The 18,947-nt window shown below is 34.8% G+C and overlaps 2 protein-coding genes across 2 annotated transcripts in view; both read right to left on the minus strand.

The window, feature by feature from the left end:
• Positions 1 to 2,201, minus strand: part of LOC136039797 (uncharacterized) — a 52,268-nt gene extending 50,067 nt beyond the window's left edge. Inside the window, exon 1 of the mRNA XM_065723676.1 lies at positions 2,102 to 2,201. The gene's annotated coding sequence lies outside the window, so the exon portion shown is untranslated. The remainder of the gene's footprint in view (positions 1 to 2,101) is intronic.
• A 7,285-nt stretch (positions 2,202 to 9,486) lies between these two features.
• Positions 9,487 to 18,947, minus strand: part of LOC136039792 (developmentally-regulated GTP-binding protein 1) — a 49,456-nt gene continuing 39,995 nt past the window's right edge. The window contains exon 8 of the mRNA XM_065723668.1: positions 9,487 to 12,216. Coding sequence (XP_065579740.1) covers positions 12,114 to 12,216 — 103 coding nt within the window. The 3' untranslated portion in view covers positions 9,487 to 12,113. The remainder of the gene's footprint in view (positions 12,217 to 18,947) is intronic.

The raw sequence follows: 18,947 nt of genomic DNA on the forward strand, positions 1-18,947 counted from the left end.
ACGGATCTTTAAAGTTGTTGACCAAAGAGCCACAGAACATTGGCTTTCCCTTTAGTAAAAAGGCTTTTGCAAAAGCCTTTCAAAGCAGAAATTCAAAATTCTTTTTACCAGCGGTTCCATCTCGAATTAAGCAGGAAGCTAAAGGAATAATATAAAAAAGGAATAATCCTATAGCTGACATATATCTAGATTCCTTGCGCCGTGTGGGATTGAACCGGAGTACTTTAGAACTCAAAGACCCAGACTCTTCCACTGCGCCGGCACAAGATAATAATATTTCATTTTGGGACACAATGATGTAAACTAGTTGCAAATACAATGTACGGATATTTTCTTGTTCTTTTATCTAATGAACTGATGTACAGCTCCAGAGATTAGTTCAGGTTAAGTGGGTAGGAATAACGTCATATGTAAACAAAAATTTGATATTTTAAAGAATTTATAAAATTATGTGCAGAGCCGATGCACAGGATAAAATAGAACTGTAAATAAGGATTGATGCACATCTCAAAAAATTTGAACAGGGTAAGTGGGTATGAGCAACGTTATATTTAAACAAAAGTTTAATCTGCCCAAAAAGCATAAAATTAAGCGCAGACCTGATACAGAGAACAAAAAGGGACAGTAATCAAAAATTTGTTCACAGCTCTAGATATTTTTACAGGTATGTGAGGATGAGTGACGTCATACGGAAACAAAAATTAGATCTTTTAAAAATGTATAAAATTATGTTTCCAGCTAACAAAAGCATACCATTGCGACAAACACCATTTTGTACTCAAAATTTAAAATAGGGCCAGTATGAGCCAATATGCACGGAAAATGTAGTTTACCACTCCCCTTTCCAGCTAACAAACGAATACCATTACGAAAAAAGCCATTTTGTACCTCCAATTTAAAATCGGGCCAGTTTGAGTCAATATGCACAGAAAATAGAGTATTCCACTCCCCTTTCCAGCTAACAAAATAGTACCATTACGAAAAACGCCATGTTGTATCCCAAATTTAAAATAAGTCCAGCATGAGCCAATATTCAAAAATTATAGTATTCCACTCTCCTTTCCAGTTAAAAAAAAAAATCAAATTACGACAAATGCTATTTTTAACCCCAAATTTAAAATATGGCCAGTATGAGCCAATGTTCAAAAAAATGCAGCGTTTCGCTCTCTTTCCAGCTAACAAAAGAATACCATTACGACAAACGCCATTTTGTACAACAACTTTAAGATCAAGCCAGTATGAGCCAATACACAAAAACCAGCTAACAAAAGCATACCATTGCGAATAAAACCATTTTGTACTCAAAATTCTCTTAAAAATGTAGTGTTCCAATCCCCTTTCCAGCTTACAAAAGAAGACCATTACGACAACGCAATTTTGTACCCCAAATTTAAGATTGAGCCAGTATTAGCCAATACACAAAAATCAGCTAACAAAAGCATACCATTGCGAAAAACACCATTTTGTACTCAAAATTCATTTGAAAATGTAGTGTTCAACTCCCCTTTCAAGCTAACAAAAGAGTATCATTACGACAAACACCATTTTGTACTCCAAATTTAAAATCGGGCCAGGTTGAGTCAATATGCACAAAAAATGCCACTCCCCTTTCCAGCTAACAAAAGAGTACCATTACGAAAACACAATTTTTTACCCCAACTTTAAAATTGGGCCAGTATGAGGCAATATGCACAGAAAATGTAGTGTTCCACTCCCCTTTCCAGCTAACAAAAGAATACCCTTACGAAAAAAGCCATTTTGTACCCTCAATTTAAAATCGAGCCAGTATGAGCCAATATGCTTAGACCATTGTACGCTAAACTTTAATAATCTTCTTATCCATGGGATACCCAACAAGGAAAATGAAAACATTGAAGAAACTGTTAATGATGTTTTATCAGAAATGTCGATACGGAACTACAGGGATATTAATTTTACGGCCATCTATAGACTTAGAAGTAAGGCTAAACGTCCCATCAGACAAAAGTCGCGCCCGGCATCGGACCCTATTCTTGTATCTGTTTTAAATCTTCGACAAAAGGATAATATTATGGCTAGTGTTGGTAATCTAAGAAATACGGAGAAAAACATCAGTATTGACCTTTCACTCGAATTGGCTAAACGTCGGAAAGAGCTTCTGAGCACGGCTTATAATTTAAGAAATTGTAAAGTTGCCTCCGATAAAGTGTTTCACAACAAGGTGGTTCAAAAGAGGACTAGATTATGGCTAGAATCCAAAAAGATTCCTAGTTCCAATTGTATCAAGGTTGATGACGCATGCTACAACCCGTTTACCTTAGTTTTCCCCTCGGCCAATACTGATTTTGATTCTGACGCATGATCATTAGCGAGTTCTCGCTTCCACTCTATATATTATATATTAAAAAAAATGTGGTCTTCATTATTGTTGTTTGTCTTGTTGTATTTTTCCATTTTATTTTTCTTTCTTTTCCCTCAGTTTTTAAACCTTCCAGTGCTATTTTACTTGTCATTTTTTTTTCAGATCAAAATAGTCAAGTTCGTTTCTTAGCATTTTTACTTGGAAATTTTAAGCAGTTGACGTCACTAATGTTCACGCGACTACAGCATGACTCTCGATCACCTGTTTTGGTCAGTAATTATGGTTAAATTTGATTCTCCGTTGGGGATTAACGCCAACATAACATTAGGGAGATTAAATGATAATGAATTTAAGATAGTTAATTTAATGAAATTTTAAATAATCCGGTTGGTAAAGCCTCCAATATGAGTTGTGATGAAAATTTTGAGAATATTATTGATAGCGTGTTTGTGGAGGAGCTGAAATTTTGGGGCTCCGAAATTCGGTGGGGTGATGTTTTCCCGGTAGTGCATCTTAACGTTCAGGGCCTAAATTCTTCATTCGACGATATTCAATCATTATGTACCCCGTGCCCAGCACTTATCGGATTCGTGCCCAGCACTTATCGGTCTCTGTGAAACATTTTTGAATGTGAATAATCAGGTACATTTGGATATTTCCGGTTATATGTCAATTTTTCTTAACCGCGAGATGAGCAAAAAAGGTGGACTTGGATTTTACATCCAAAATAATTTTCAGGCTGTGCTAAGACATGATTTATGCATAAATAATGAAAAAATATTTGAGTCAATTTTTATTGAAATCCCAATTAACGCTAAGGAAAGGGTAATAATTGGCGAAGTATATCGTTCTCCAAGCAGATCTGCCCCTGAATTTCTTGAAATATTAGAAGACGTTCTTAGGAAAGTTTTTGCTGAAAAATATGAAGTTATATTGATGGGTGACTTTAATCTTGACCTTGCGAAATCGTCATCTAGGCAGGCTTCTAATCTCTTGTCTTTACTTATTTCCTAGGGATTGGCTCCTTGTATAAACATACCGACAAGGATTTCAAACCAAACAGCAACATTAATTGACAATATTTTTTCATCGCTACACCCCATTAAGAATGAAGTACTGCTTCCTGACATTTACAACCATTTGCCAGTTTCAGCCCTGTTTCAAATCCTCCAAAATCCACAAAGATTAGTCCCCCAGGATAAACCGAGATTTTGCTGCTCACCAGTGGAGCTGGATAGATTGAAAGAAGATCTTGGTACATATAAATAGGGCTTTTCTTTACCAGAAAATATTAGTTTAGGCAATTATAACGATATATTTGGCCGGTTTTATGACACTGTTAAGGAAAAATTCACGTCTTACTGTCTAAATGCTCCTTTAAAAAATCCTCGATCAAAAAGATCAATGCCTGTAGCTCCCTGGTTAACATCTGGAGTCCTAAAGTCAATAAAAAGGAAGCAGAACCTTTGGAAGGAGTAAAAAAAAGACCAAATATGGCTAAGTTAGAAGCATTTAAGTTGTACCGTAATTTTCTGAAATCAATTATTCGCAGAGCTAAAACAGTATATTTTACAAAGAGATTTTTTTTGATTGCGGTAAAAATATAAAAAAGACGCTGGACGTGATTAAGGAAGTTAGTCGGCCGTCCATGAAACCAGAAGGTCTCCCTAAGTCTCTCATTGTAGACGATCAACTTGTAACAGAAAAAGGCCAAATTCGACATCATATGAACAAATTCTTTGCGGAGATAGGGAAAAAACTGCCAATAGCGTTTCTTATTCCTCTATGCCACAGTCTTGGAAGCAGTTCTTATGTCCCTCGTGCTTGAAACCAATTGTTCTTGGGGAGGTTAAGGTGTAGGAAATTAGAAATATTGTGCTGTCTTTAAAAAATTCTTCAGCAGGTTTTGACCAAATTTCTGCTAAAGTAATTAAACTTATTCTTCCATCGATTATCACTCCAATTTACCATTTGATTAATAGGTCATTTCAACTAGGAGTATTTCCCCAACGTCTTAAACTTACACGTGTTATAGCTCTCTTTAAAGGAGGTGACCGAAAGGATCCTGGGAACTACAGGCCGATCTCTCTTTTGTCAGTGTTCTCTAAGATATTTGAAAGGGCAATGCTCAAACGTCTGGTGAGATTTCTTGAAGCTAAATTTATTTTCCATCAGCATCAGTTTGGGTTTCGCGCAAAGTATTCTACAGACCATCTTGCAATAGACTTTTTCTGTTTATACGACGATCTTTAGATTCTAATCTTATTCCTACAACCATTTTTCTTGATGTAAAGAAAGTTTTTGACAGCCAAACACATAAGATTCTCATTGGTAAACTTTGTCATGTTCGTGTCCGTGGGGAAGCATTGTCTTGGTTCTCATCATACCTAACTAACAGATCTATCGCCACGGAAGTTACAGACGAAAAAGTTCCGATTTAATACGGAGTACCCCAAGGTTCTATTCTTGGGCCAACCCTCTTCCTCATTTATGTGAACGATCTCTACCGACTTTTTAATACCCCAATTAACAATGTTTGCTATGGATTGTGTCACAAATCTTACTCTCTGAGTACGTAGGTGTTCACACCTGATAGTCGAGAAGAATTAATAGCATTTGCAGATGACACTACTTTAGTTGCTGCAGGAATCATCCCTTATTCTAAAGCTTCAAGTAATGACTGAGAAAATACTCTTTTGGTTTGACATAAATCAACTAACTTTAAATGTAAAAAAGTCCTACCTTCTTATTTTTTCTCGTAAAGGTGTGAGCTGCCCCACAATTACTGAGTTTCATACACCAAGAGGCTCCATAAGTCGTCCCCCGGATCGATATGCGCGATTCCTGGGAGTTCTTTTGAATGAAAATTTATCATTTAAAGGGCTTGTTCAAATAATAAGAGTGAAAATTTCCCGTGGACTTGGGATCATCCGAAAATTAAAGCGTTTATTTCCTTTCCCTATCCTCCATCTTTTATACTTTTCTCTGATTTACCCTTATATATGTTACTGTTCGTCTGCGTGGATGTCCACATTTCCCTCGGTACTTGCTCTTATTCACAATCTCTATGAGAAAGCGGCAAGAATTCTCCAGTCGGCTACACACACTCCTCTTGACCTCCTCAAAATCAAAGATATTTATGTTTTATCGCTATCTTCGTTGGCATATCAATACTTCCAGGGAAATCTCCCATGTTGTTTTTCGGGACTGCTTAAACTAGTAGGGGAAGTAAATTTGTATATGGTTCATAACTGGGAGGACGTGATGATTCCAGAGAGTCCCTCGGTTCGTTCAGACTTCGGCCTGGCTGTCACTGGGGGGCGTGCTTGGAACTTTGTTCCCGCTGAGATCCGGCAGTCACCAACACTTGGCTCCTTTAAGAGACCTATGAAAAGTTTCTTATTAAAGGCTTCTTATTAATTGTTTCTTATGGTTTATTTATTTTTTTTCTCTTAGATGTTGGTTAGTACGTTTATGACAAGTTTTATGATTCTTTATTTATTGTATACCGTTTCCCAAATAACGGGCCATTGAGTCCTGTGGGATATTGTTTTTGTTATTGTTATTTCATGAAAATAAATAGAACTTAACTTGAACTATGTAGTATTCCATTCTCTTTTCAGCTAACAAAAGCATGCCATTGCGACAAACAATCACGAAAAACGCCATTTTGAATCCCAAATATAAAATCGGTCCAGTAGGAGCCACTAAGCAAAAAAAATGCTTTTTTTTGTAATAAGCAAAACTCCTCTTTCCAGTTAAAAAAAATAGCATTACGACAAACGCCAATTTGTACCCCAAATTTAAAATCGGGCCAGTCTGAGCCAATATGCACAGAAAACTTAGTTTTCCACTCCCCTTTCCAGCTAACAAGAGAATACCATTACGAAAAAAGCCATTTTGTATTCCCAATTCAAAATCAGGCCAGTATGAGCCAGTATGCATAGAAAATGTAGTTTTCCACTCCCTTTCTAGCTCACAAGAGGATACCATTATGAAAAAAGCCATTTTGTATCCCCAATTCAAAATCAGGCCAGTATGAGCCAATATGCAAAGAAAATGTAGTGTTCCACTCCCCTTTCCAGCTAACAAAAGAATAGCCTTACGAAGAGCCATTTTGTACCCTCAATTTAAAATCGAGCCATTATGAGCCAATATGCTTAGACTATGCAGTATTCCATTTTCCTTTCCAGCCAACAAAGGCATACCATTGCGACAAACAATCACGACAACCGCCATTTTGGATCGCAAATGTAAAATCGGGCCAGTAGGAGCCACTAAGCAAAAAATGCTTATTTTTTGTAATAAGCAAAACTCCTCTTTCCAGTTAAAAAAAAAAACATCAATACGACAAACGATAAAATGTAACTTTTTTATATAATAAGCAAAGCTCCTCTTTCCAGTAAAAAAAAATATCATTACGACAAACCCCATTTTGTACCCCAAATTTAGAATCGGGCCAGTCTGAGCCAATATGCACAGAAAATGTAGTGTTCCACTCCCCTTTCCAGCTAACAAAAGAATACCCTTATGGAAAAAGCCATTTTGTGCCTAAATTTAAAATCGAGCCAGTATGAGCCAATATGCTCAGACTATGTAGTTTTCCATTCTCCTTTCCAGCTAACAAAGGCATAACATTGCGACAAACAATCACGACAACGGCCATTTTGAATCGCAAATGTAAAATCGGGCCAGTAGGAGTCACTAAGCAAAAAAATGCTTATTTTTTGTAAAAAGCAAAACTCCTCTTTCCAATTAAAAAAAAAACATCAATACAACAAACGATAAAATGTAACTTATTTTATATAATAAGCAAAACTCCTCTTTCCAGTTAAAAAAAAATATCATTACGACAAACGCCATTTTGTACCCCAAATTTAAAATCGGGCCAGTCTGAGCCAATAAGCACAGAAAATGTAGTCTTCCACTCCCTTTTCCAGTTACCCAAAGAATACCATTTAGACAAAAGCCATTTAAGATTAAATTTTGTGTCTGACCAGTATGAGCCATTATGCTAAAAAATGTAGTGTTCCACTATCCTTTCCAGCTAACAAAAGAATACCATTACGACAAACGCCATTTTGTGCCCCAGATTTAAAATCGGGCCAGTATGATCCATTATACAAAAACAATGCTATGTTCCACACCCCTTTCCAGCTAACAGAAGAATGCCATCAGGACAAACGCCATTTTGTACCGCAAATTTAAAATTGGGCCAGTATGAGCCAACATACAAAAAAAAATGAATAGGATACAAAAATCGTCCAGAAGTAATAGAAAGTATAACAAGGGGGCACATAGCCCATGAAAAAAAATGCACACCGTTTAAGTTGTACTTACCGTCCTATGGTAAAATGCCACTGCGGCAGAGCAATAAATAAGTGATATGGTAATTTTTCACCCTGTATTGAAGGAGAACAAAACTTAATTTAAAACTAAAACGACATTCTTAATGTTACGGTACTTTTGTTGTCTTCAGAAGAGATACATCAGATGATTCTGAACATAAGTCTTGACTTGACTTCAAATCTGTTACGTTGTGCGACTATTAATTTCCGATCTATCACTAGTGTCTCTTTTTGCAGTCCTTACTATTTTCTTTGAAATTCAGCTAATTATGCAGCTTCGGCTGAAATTAACATTAAAAACATCAGTACTAAAATACAAAATCTCCTTCATAGACAGCAATTAGATGGAAAGGTGGTGGGAGTGTTTACCTTTTTTTGGTATTTCATAGAAAAATATCCTTTTTTGCAATCTCTTATAAAAACAAATTAAGAAAAACAAAATTGCTGTCCCACCCTTAGATTTTCTAACATATGTTCTGCCCCACTCCCAAAATATTTTTATGAGTTGGTGCCACTGAACTCTTTCTACTTTTTATAGGCCGGGAACTATTTAATTAAACGAAAGTTGGCCCTCATTCTATTCTGAGTTGATCTGACTAAGCTGTATTTACTTCACTACCGACAGAGAAGAAAACGGTTTAGTCTATTAATTTTTTAGATTATTTTGCAAATAATCCATTTGCATATTCTTGACAGACAGTAACATCAAATTTCTTATGAAAACTTTGAGGTTAGTATTATGGGCCTTTTGGGACTAAGATCTGTTTTACAAGATTATTACCAGTAAACTGTGAAAATTATGATTAAAATATAACAATTAGGTGATAAAGACTTAATCTATTTCAACTATTTTTCGCCAATTTAAACCCAATTCTCAGTTTTAATCAGCCACTATGATTTAGATTGAAAGTGTCCAGTTGTCTTTGTTGACACGTCATGTCTTATGTGGTATTTTTTATATAATATTATTTGGTTGTGTATCTAACTTTAAATTGTACCATCTGATGTACATAAAATATATTACTTATTCTTGTAATTTCCACGAAACGTAAATCTTAATACATAGCACTCAGAAATAGCCAAGTCATTGCTTTTCCAGTAACGTTTTCCAAAAATTGGAATGCAAGTCCTCGGGGGACTAGGAAGGTTAAGTCTCTGAGTTCTACTTTAAAATTGTAATCTATACTATACCTTTGGTATACTATACCTATCTATAGCAAAGTAGAGGTATGTAATAGCAATGAAGGAGGGAAGAAGGAGGAAATACTCACAGCTCTTACTTCTGCATGCTCATCTGAGGGTAGCGTAAAAACTCTACGACTCCCTTCTGAACCAAGAACACCTATCTTGATTAATTGCTAAATGGATCTTGATTTGCATGTGCATATTCTTAAAACGTTTCTTTACCAAACAATTATGCCTTTTTTGCTGTCAATTAGGAGACAAAAGAAAACATGCTATACCCCACCGCATAAAGGGGGGATAGTTGGGATTATAGAGAGTGATTAACTGTCAAAGGAGGTAAAATATTGAGCTATAGCACTGACCAAAAGGGCCATAGACGGATCTTGAAAGTTGTTGACCAAAGAGCCACAGAACATTTGCTTTCCCTTTAGTAAAAAGGCTTTTGCAAAAGCCTTTCAAAGCAGAAAATCAACGTTGCAGGAAATACTTTTGCTAAATACTTTCTACTTTTATTAAATATTAGAGCCCTAAAATTTTTCATTTCCTGCTTTATCCTCTTTTCCCCCAACTGAGGGACTAAACGTGTCTCATTCGATATCACATTTTTACCAGTTCAATGCTATACATTTATTAAGGGTGCTTAATCATACAATTTTTATCTATTGGTGTTTTCGCTGCTATTTATTGCTGACTTCTTCTGTCAAAACTAGTTATAGTTGCCACCATTTCGACCCTTTTCAAACTTAGTTTTATACAATTAGACACACTTTAAATTGATAGTTGGACAATTTTAGCCCCAAATGCCGATTTCATGTCTCACCAAGATCTGTCGCATGACAAAAGCAATTTATAGATCAAACTTTTAGAGAAAAAAAAGAATCCAATTAGTTATCAGCTATTACCAAAATTGAATTCAAAACCATAATATATATTGCCATAAAAGAACCACGAAACAATAGCTTAAAAACTGTAATACCAGGAAAACCAGGAAACTGAAAACTGAAAACCAGGATAAACTACCTTCTTTTTCTTAGTTTGAAAAAATTACCTCCTATGAACTCAAAAAAAGGAACGATGGGGTAAAGCAAGGCCGAGTCCAGGGGGAGGGTTAGGAGGTTTGAAAACCCCCTGGAGTGTTTGTCCGACTCATAAAACCATAACAAAATGCATGTAAAAAAATCACAGGTTTTTTATTTTCTGTACTCCTCCCCCCCCCCAAAAAAAAAGAAAAAATACTGGATACAACCCTGGAGTAAACTAAAAATCCCCCAAATAAAAATAAACACAAAGATGGCAGGAAGTTTTCAATAATAGCCATAATTTTGGTCTCTTTATTTGGATATCCAAACATCCACAGTGCATTCCTCTATAAAACGAGGAAAAATTGAAAATAAATGTTTTTCATAAAGAAACTGAGTTTCGACGGAAGATGTCGAAGCGAAATACAATTCAGTCTTCTTGAGCGTTATTCCAATTGTTTTTCTGCTTGAATAAAATTTTAGAATTAGTTCGTTTTTAAACATCTATTTTAAGATTGATCACCAAGAGCAGCCTACAGGAAACTGAGCAGGTGAGGGGGATAATCTAGTCCATACACTCAATACGATCCAGGGTACCCCAGATAAATAAAAGAACTAATTATAAAGCCTAAAAAAAAGTTTTATTTTTACTTTTCCTTTGTATTGGGTCGACAATATAGAAGCATGTCCAGCAATTGGGCAGGATGTTTAATTTACATTAAAACATAAAAAAAACTAATCTATGTTCTGAAAACTAACTAAGGACTATGTTGAACTGTTTTACAACAAATTACAATAAACAATACGAGTTAAAGGAAAGCATCTACTCTTTTTATAAAATTTCAGGTTGGATTCAGTCATCAATTGAGGAGGGAGGGGCAGGGGGTGAATTTTTCCCCAAGATTTTTGGTCCTCCCATATATTTTGAAAAATACCTTTTTTGATTAGGAAGTGAATTGTTTGGCACTTTCATTGAAAAAAGAACAAAACTGCCTCTTGTAGAATTAAAAAAATACAGTCAACTTTATATTTCCGTGAACTGATACCACTGGGCGGAGTCGGACAAAATTCGACTTTTAACTGAAATCGTATTTTAGTAAATTATAATTAGGCTTTGTTTATTATTTTTCTAGTTTTATCAGGCAATTCTGCATTGTCAGTGGCGATATGACTTAATTTTAATTCATACAATTTTATATTGCCAAGGATTGCTCTCTTATCAATTCGTCATGTTTCTTGATCAAACATACATTTTAGATGTCAAAGAATGAGATATCCGGCAGGCATTCAAAAAAAAATCAAAAGGGGTTAAGGAACATTTTTTGGTCAAATTAATATTAGTATCCAGCTAAATATAACATAACATATCAATAACATATCACATATCATAAATATAACATATCAAGATATGTTTGCTTGATTGCTCCTTTCTGGGTATATAACATATACCCAGTTATATGTGTTACATATACCCCGTGATATGTTATTGATATAACATATCAATAACATATCACATATCATAAATATAACATATCAAGATATGTTTGCTTGATTGCTCCTTTCTGGTACCCATCTTACTTTGGGCTTCAAATAATTAGTCTATTTAAAAATAATTAGTAAAAAGAAATAACCTTGAACAGTTATCTCTGACATATAACGTACTTATAAACCTTCCTGACAACTTCTGTGTATCTTGTTGTCTGCGTTTGCCTCTTTTTACGAAAAAAAAGAAAGAGAGAGAAAGAGTCGCGAAGGCAATTTTAGGAGTCCAACAAAACATAAAAATGGTTCTTTTGCTATTTGGATAAAGAAAAGGGCGAAAATTGAACAATCTAGAACAATTGTATATGACAATTTCCTTAAGATTCTAGAAGGCTATAACCCAAGGACACATCCAGTATTTTGGTCGGTAAATCTGTTCATATACATTTTTGTTACGTTTTATGAGTCGGACACAAATTTTAGGGGGTGGGGGTCAAAACCACAACCCTTCCCCCTGGATACGACCTTGCTATAGCCTTTCTGAGACTATAGACACTTTACCCTACGAATATTATCCAGTAATTCCATAAGTATTTACAAATAATAATAATAAAAAAAGGCCCCAGTGAGTTGTCCTAACCCTCAAATTATAATTTCAAATTCAAAAATAACACTGGTAATAGAGTCAAATTTATTCGAGTCCATGGGAGTCATAAACAGAGCGACACATGGTCCATATCAAACTTTCTTAACAATTTGAACAACATCTTCGTCATTAAGGATATGGTCCTTTCCAACATTTTGTGGCAAATGCTTCACTGATGAGCCCCATACAAGTGCACTAGAATAGAAAATTCTAATGTAATTGCTCTTTTAGCTAGGTAGATGCTGTGATTAATGTCCATCGTAGCCAGAAGTAGATAGCGCTTTAATACATACTACTAAAGAAAGACTATATAAAAGCTGAAAATAAAAATATTAAAAAACAAAAATGATAAAGCGCTGATAAGTATGAAAATTTACATCATGCAACATGGCGTGGAAACTGGATGCCAGAACTAGGGTATGATGCACTGCATGAACGCGAATCTTAGTTCAGTCTTTAAAACTCGCTAAAATACTGAATAAAAAATGACAAAAAGAGTTAAAGAAAAATACTTCGAAAACGCCTAATTCGTTGGCTGCACTAAAAAAAAAGAAGAAGAAGGAACTTCAATTGGATACAACAAACTAATGTATTTGGAGATAAATACGTCTTTTTAAAGTATTTTATTATTTTTTTAATCTTCGATAAAATTTTTTATCAGTTTCCATCCTTTAAATTTCTAATTCATGCTTCCAAAAACGGTTTCTCGTCTGTGACACTTCCTCCTTTGATCACGCTTGCCTTTTCTTCAAAATAACCAGCTCCCCTAGCTTTACCCGTAAACTGGTAGTTGATCTTCTTTGGTCTAATCGGACAAAACTAAATAAAATGTTAAAAAGTCTTGGTCTTTTAAGTAAAATACTAAAGAACCAAACAAGGAACAAAACAAGTTTTCTTCCAATACAGATCATAATTTACAGATCATAATATTCAGGGATATTTTGGAAAAAAAATTTATTTTGAAGAAATTGGGAGAAAATGTCTTTTCACCATTTCCAGAAAAGTTTAAAAACTACCAAGCAAGTAATTCTTGAGCTACATAAACAAACCTTTTAGGAATAGTTCCACATCCAAAATTAGGGCCCAAGAAAGTATTTTTATTTCAATTCCTTGCAAGTTTTCTGTCGAGCGAGTGTTTTTTATATTACATTTAAAATATAAAAAAAACGGATCTCCAGAAAACTGACTTCTCATGAATTAAATAAAAAAAACTAATTTTTAAATGAAAGTAAGGAGCGACATTAAAACTTAAAACGAACAGAAATTACTTCGTATATGAAAGGGGCTTTTCCTTCTCAACACCCCTCTCTTTACGCTAAAATTTGACTCTTTCTCTTAACTCTACATTTTAAAACAGTAAAACTTTAGCGTAAAGAGCGGGGCGTTGATGAGGAAGCAGCCCCTTTCATATACGAAGTAATTTCTGTTCGTTTTAAGGTTTAATGTCGCTCCTTACTTTCATTTAAAAAACTTGTTTTTTTATTTAATTTCTGAACGTTTTTGAATCAATGCATGTTTTGATTTTGGCTCTCCGCAGAGGAATAATTAAAACGAAATTTGCATGTTTATTTTTTTTTTTTTTTTTTGCTAAATGGCTTTCTCATAATTTTGATCAAATGATTTTGAGAAAAAAAGAGCGGGGGAGGAAGCCTAGTTGCCCTCCGATTTTTTGGTCAATTAAAAAGGCAACTAGAACTTTTAATTTTTATGAATCTTTTTATAAGTAAAAGATATACGTAACTTATAAATTAGCTTACGTATAGAACTTTTGTATTCTCATGTTTTTATTACATATATGAGGGGGTTCGCCCCCTCGTCAGTACCTCGCTCTTTACACTAAAGCTTAAATTTTGTCCCAATTCATTAAGAATGACCCCCGAATCACAAAAGCCACATAATAAATAGTTGAAATTACTAAAAATACTTTACCGTAAAGAGCGAGGTGTTAGGAGGAGGTGAGCCCCTCATATGGGTAATAATTTCTGTTCGTTTTAAGTTTTAATGCTGCTGCTTACTTCCAGCTGAAAAAAAAACTTTTTAATATTTATTTTTTCGTTTTTTTTTAAGTAATGCTAGTAAATCCTGCGCTCCCTTCAAGGAAATTTTCTTACTCCATGACAAATTCCTCGATGGGAAGTTCCCACAGCATATCTCCCTCTTCTCAACCCCTGCCTCCAACCAAAAAATCCTCCTGAAAACGCCTGTACACTTCCCAATAACCATTACTATATGTAAGCACTGGTCAAAGTTTTGAACTTGTAACTCCTCCCACGGGGACTGTGGGGGAGTAAGTCGTCCCCAAAGACATAGTTATAAGATTTTTCGACTACGCTCAATAAAATGGCTATCTCAGAATTTTGATCCGTTGACTTTGGGAAAATAATTAGCGTGGGAGGGGGCTTAGGTGCCCTCCATTTTTTTGGTCACTTAAAAAGGGGACTAGAACTTTTCATTTCCGTTAGGATGAGCCCTCTCACAACATTCTAGGACAACTGGGTCGATAAGATCACCCCTGGAAAAAAAAAAACAAAAAAACAAACAAATAAACACACATCCGTGATCTGCCTTCTGGCAAAAAATGTTATATTCCACATTTTTGTAGATAGGAGCTTGAAACTTCTACAGTATAGTTCACTGATACGCTGAATCTGATGGTGTGATTTTCGTTAAGGTTATATGACTTTTAGGGGGTGTTTCCCCCTATTTTCTAAAATAACGCAAATTTTCTCAGGCTCGTAACTTTTGATGGGTAAGACTAAACTTGATGAAACTTATATATTTAAAATCAGCATTAAAATGCGATTCTTTTGATGTAGCTATTGGTACCAAAATTCCATTTTTTAAAGTTTTGGTTACTATTGAGCCGGGTCGCTCCTTACTACAGTTCGTTACTACGAACTGTTTGACTGGAAAGAAGAAAGGTGCTCCGGGGACAAAACTTAGAAGAATGTATTTAAAGGATCAGTAGAAGCGAGTTTATGATCCTACTTCCACTTTCTTTTTAATTGTGAGGCATAATATATATTACAAAAATAAGTTTCGATACATAAAATAGTTAACTAGGTTTACTGCCAAAATGTAAAAAGTTTTGAAGCCAAATATTTCCTCGGTGCCACGCAAAGAAGATCATGGCATTACATGACTTGCATTAAACATTAAAAATATCTATATTGAAATTTGCTTATTTACGGGACATTATTTGCTTCTCACATTTTCGAAACCGCCTTTACAAAGCCTAGAAATTCAGAGGAAAACCTAGAAATTTTTTAAGCTATGATAAAAATTAAGTTAGTTAAAGATTAACAGTGTTAACTTTTGATCTTTTTTTTTCCTTTGCACCGAATCGTTCAAGTCTTAAAAGTAGGAAGAATATGGAAGTAAAAACTTCAAAATCCTTATCCAGGCACTAATTCGTGCTTTTGACCCTTTAATCAAATTCGATCAATGTAGCACAAGAACATTCTGAATAAGAGAACTCAGAAAGTTCGAATGGAAACACCGCTTCTCCGCCTTAATCGATTCTAAGTATGCCGCATTACAGTCACCAAATAGTGATATGTACCAGAGTTGCCAGATCGGGTGCAAAAGCGCCATTCACGCGTTGTTTTGAGGCGGTTGCGCATTAAATTTTTCAAATTGGCTCATTTTCTTTATGAGGGGTGGGGGGTTGTTCATTTGGCGCAATTTCACTTGAAAAATGGTGCTTTCAGCGCATTTTTCACTTTTTTGGCGGCAAAATTTTAAAGCAGACACCTGGCAACACTTTAAGCTCCAGGTTAAAGAATTAAATAAAAGTTTCAACAACTTAAAATTATGTTTTGAGGAATTTTTAGTTTGATTCATTTTTGTTAAGTTTCTCACTTGCAACATTTGTTCCCCCTTTATTTATAACATAAAATTTTAAAGACAGACCCTTTTACGTCACTTTTTACACTTATTGGTGGAAACTCAGATGAGAATTGTACCTTTTTTTTACCTAGAATTGCCAATACAATCGAATAGGAACAGAGCAAAACAAGGCTAGTAATTGGTTTGGTATGGAATCAGGGTTGTGTCTTATTCTAGTTATATGAATTATTTCAATGGATGTTGACCGAAGTAATACATTAAAGGCTATAGGGGAAGATGATATTAAAAAAAAAGTTAAAACTCTTCTAGGTTTAGATTAATGAACTGAGTATCTTTGTCGAGTTTTAGCGAAGCGAATTAATGTCTAGTGATTTTGTGCGTTCAGGGTGCGAGAATAGGTTTAAAAATAATCTAAGGAAGACTAGATCGCTTACATTAAAAATATATAAATATTTAGAGTAAGGTAAAATATAGAGAGTGAGGTAACCAGAGAATTTTCAGGGTGCGAAAATAGGTTCGAAAATAATCTAAGCAAGACCAGATCACTTAAATTAAAATTATATAAATATTAAGAGTAAGGTAAAATATAAAGAGTAAGGTAACTAGAGAATTTACCAGATTGGACAGCATTGGTGTTTTCAATGCCGTCAATTAACGGGGATTAAGGTGAGGGAGGGGTATAAATCTAAGGGGGGATTTTTTTTCAAAAAGTACCAAAAGACTGCGGTACCAGGGGTAGGGCATTCAGTAGGCAAATTTACACATGACACATATGATTGACAAGAAAAATCATATGATCGACGTCATATTTATGAGTACAATCCAAGAAAATAAATTAAATAATTTCCTCTCCCCCCCCCTGAGGAGTGAAAGTATCGTTTTTATATCTATGACGCACGCAATATTACAAAAGGAACATAGCTCAGTATAAAATACTAAGTGTAATTAATATATTTACAAAAGGCGTTTTAAGTAGTTTCATAAGGCCTAGAGGACAGTTGAACAGCCTAGACCCCTATCAAACGTGAAAAGACCAATCTGAGGAGTTAAGGTACAGGGTATTAAAAAATGTCTAAAATAACGATAAACGAAAATGAAGAACAATACTTCCGTCAACAACAATTGCAATGAGTCAAAAACCAAAGTGAAGAGCAAATAAACATACGGTTCGAAGATAAGCGGCAGCAAGAATTAATACTACTCAAAAACCAAAGTGAAGAACAAAGAAACATTCAGCTAAAAGATACATACTACGGCGACAACAAGGAAATATTGGGTTAATGATAAGTGACAGTGGGAATTACAAGCAATCGCGAGAAAGCTAGTATCAAAACGTGTCGAAAATGGAGTGAAAAAAAAAGAATTGTGCTGTTTTAAGACAAGTGACAGCAAAAATCAGAACCGATCAATATAAAAGTGAAGAAGAAAGAAATGTTAGAAAAAACAATGCCATCACATGAGGAACCCTCCATTTTCCCGAGGAAAGAGTAGCAAGCAAAACTGACTCATTTAAAGGTTTCTATTTACGATGAGAATCACTACGGACAAGCCTACCACATGTCAATCCCCGGGGCCCGGCTTCAAAATCGGCTATATAGTTTTTTTCTTAACTGGGATATTAACATTTCTGGCCACTACAACGATCTAAAAAGGTCACAATTCTAAAAAAATTCTAACTCACAATATATATATATATATATATATATATATATATATATATATACTAGCTGTTGGGGTGGCGCTTCGCGCCACCCCAACACCTAGTTGGTGGGGGCGCTTCGCGCCCCCCCAAGCCCCCCCGCGCGCGTAAGTCGTTACGCGCCATAATAGTTACGCGCCATTGTAGTTGTGTCCCTATGTCCCACCTGTGAATATAGATATATATATATATATATGGTTTTAACTACGTAAAACTTGCGAATATACAACATTCTTTGCTGTCCCATTGTCTTTGCATATAAATAGATTGTCAGGTTTACCGACTCTTGAACATGCAACATATAATGGTCCATGGGAAAACAATCTGTATTCAGATCTATACCTCATGATTCTAATGATTGCCCTTGAGCTTTGTTGATGGTGATTGCTAATCGACCATTCCCTGTCCCGGTGTCCCGGTCGTCATTTACATCCCCCTGTTTCCCCCGGTGTCCCCGTTGTAGTTGTGTCCCTGTGTCCCGGTCGTCATTTATATTCCCTGTGTCCCGGGTCCCGGTCATCATTTGTATCCCGGTGTCCCGGTCTGTATATACATTCGTTTTTTAGTTTTGTTTTTCTCCTTTATTTTTTTCCTTTTTTTTTTCTTTTTTAGCTTATTTAGATTTTTAGATTTTTTAGTTTTTTTTATTAGTTTTTAGTTTTTATTTCTTTTTAGTTTTTTTGTCCCGGTCGTCATTTATATCCCCCTGTTTCCCCCGGTGTCCCCGTTGTAGTTGTGTCCCTGTGTCCCGGTCGTTATTTATATTCCCTGTGTCCCGGTCGTCATTTGTATCCCGGTGTACCGGTCTGTATATACATTCGTTTTTTAGTTTTGTTTTTCTCCTTTATTTTTTTCCTTTTTTTTTTCTTTTTTAGTTTATTTAGATTTTTAGATTTTTTAGTTTTTTTATTAGTTTTTAGTTTTTTTTTCTTTTTAGTTTTTTTGTAGTTTTTACCTTCTTTTTAGTTTTGTTAATTTTTTTTTTTACTTGTGTCCTGGTCGTCATTTATACTCCCTGTGTCCCGGTGCTTTGTTGATTGCTAATCGAACATTCCTTTTGTCCTGGTCGCTTTCTCTTTGAGTGTCGTCATTTATTTTTTTCTTTTTTAGTTCTTTTAGTTTTTACCTTTTTTAGTTTTTTTTTAGTTTTTAGTTTTTTTAGTTTTTTACCTTTTTTTAGTTTTTTTAGTTTTTTAGCTTTTTTATTTTTTTTATTAGTTTTTAGTTTTTTTGTAGTTTTTGCCTTTTTTTTAGTTTTTTTAGTTTTTTAGCTTTTTTATTAGTTTTTAGTTTTTTTTGTAGTTTTTGCCTTTTTTTAGTTTTTTTAGTTTTTTAGCTTTTTTATTTTTTTTATTAGTTTTTAGTTTTTTTTGTAGTT

Source organism: Artemia franciscana, chromosome 20 (genome assembly GCF_032884065.1).
Source record: "Artemia franciscana chromosome 20, ASM3288406v1, whole genome shotgun sequence".
Lineage (NCBI taxonomy): Eukaryota > Metazoa > Arthropoda > Branchiopoda > Anostraca > Artemiidae > Artemia > Artemia franciscana.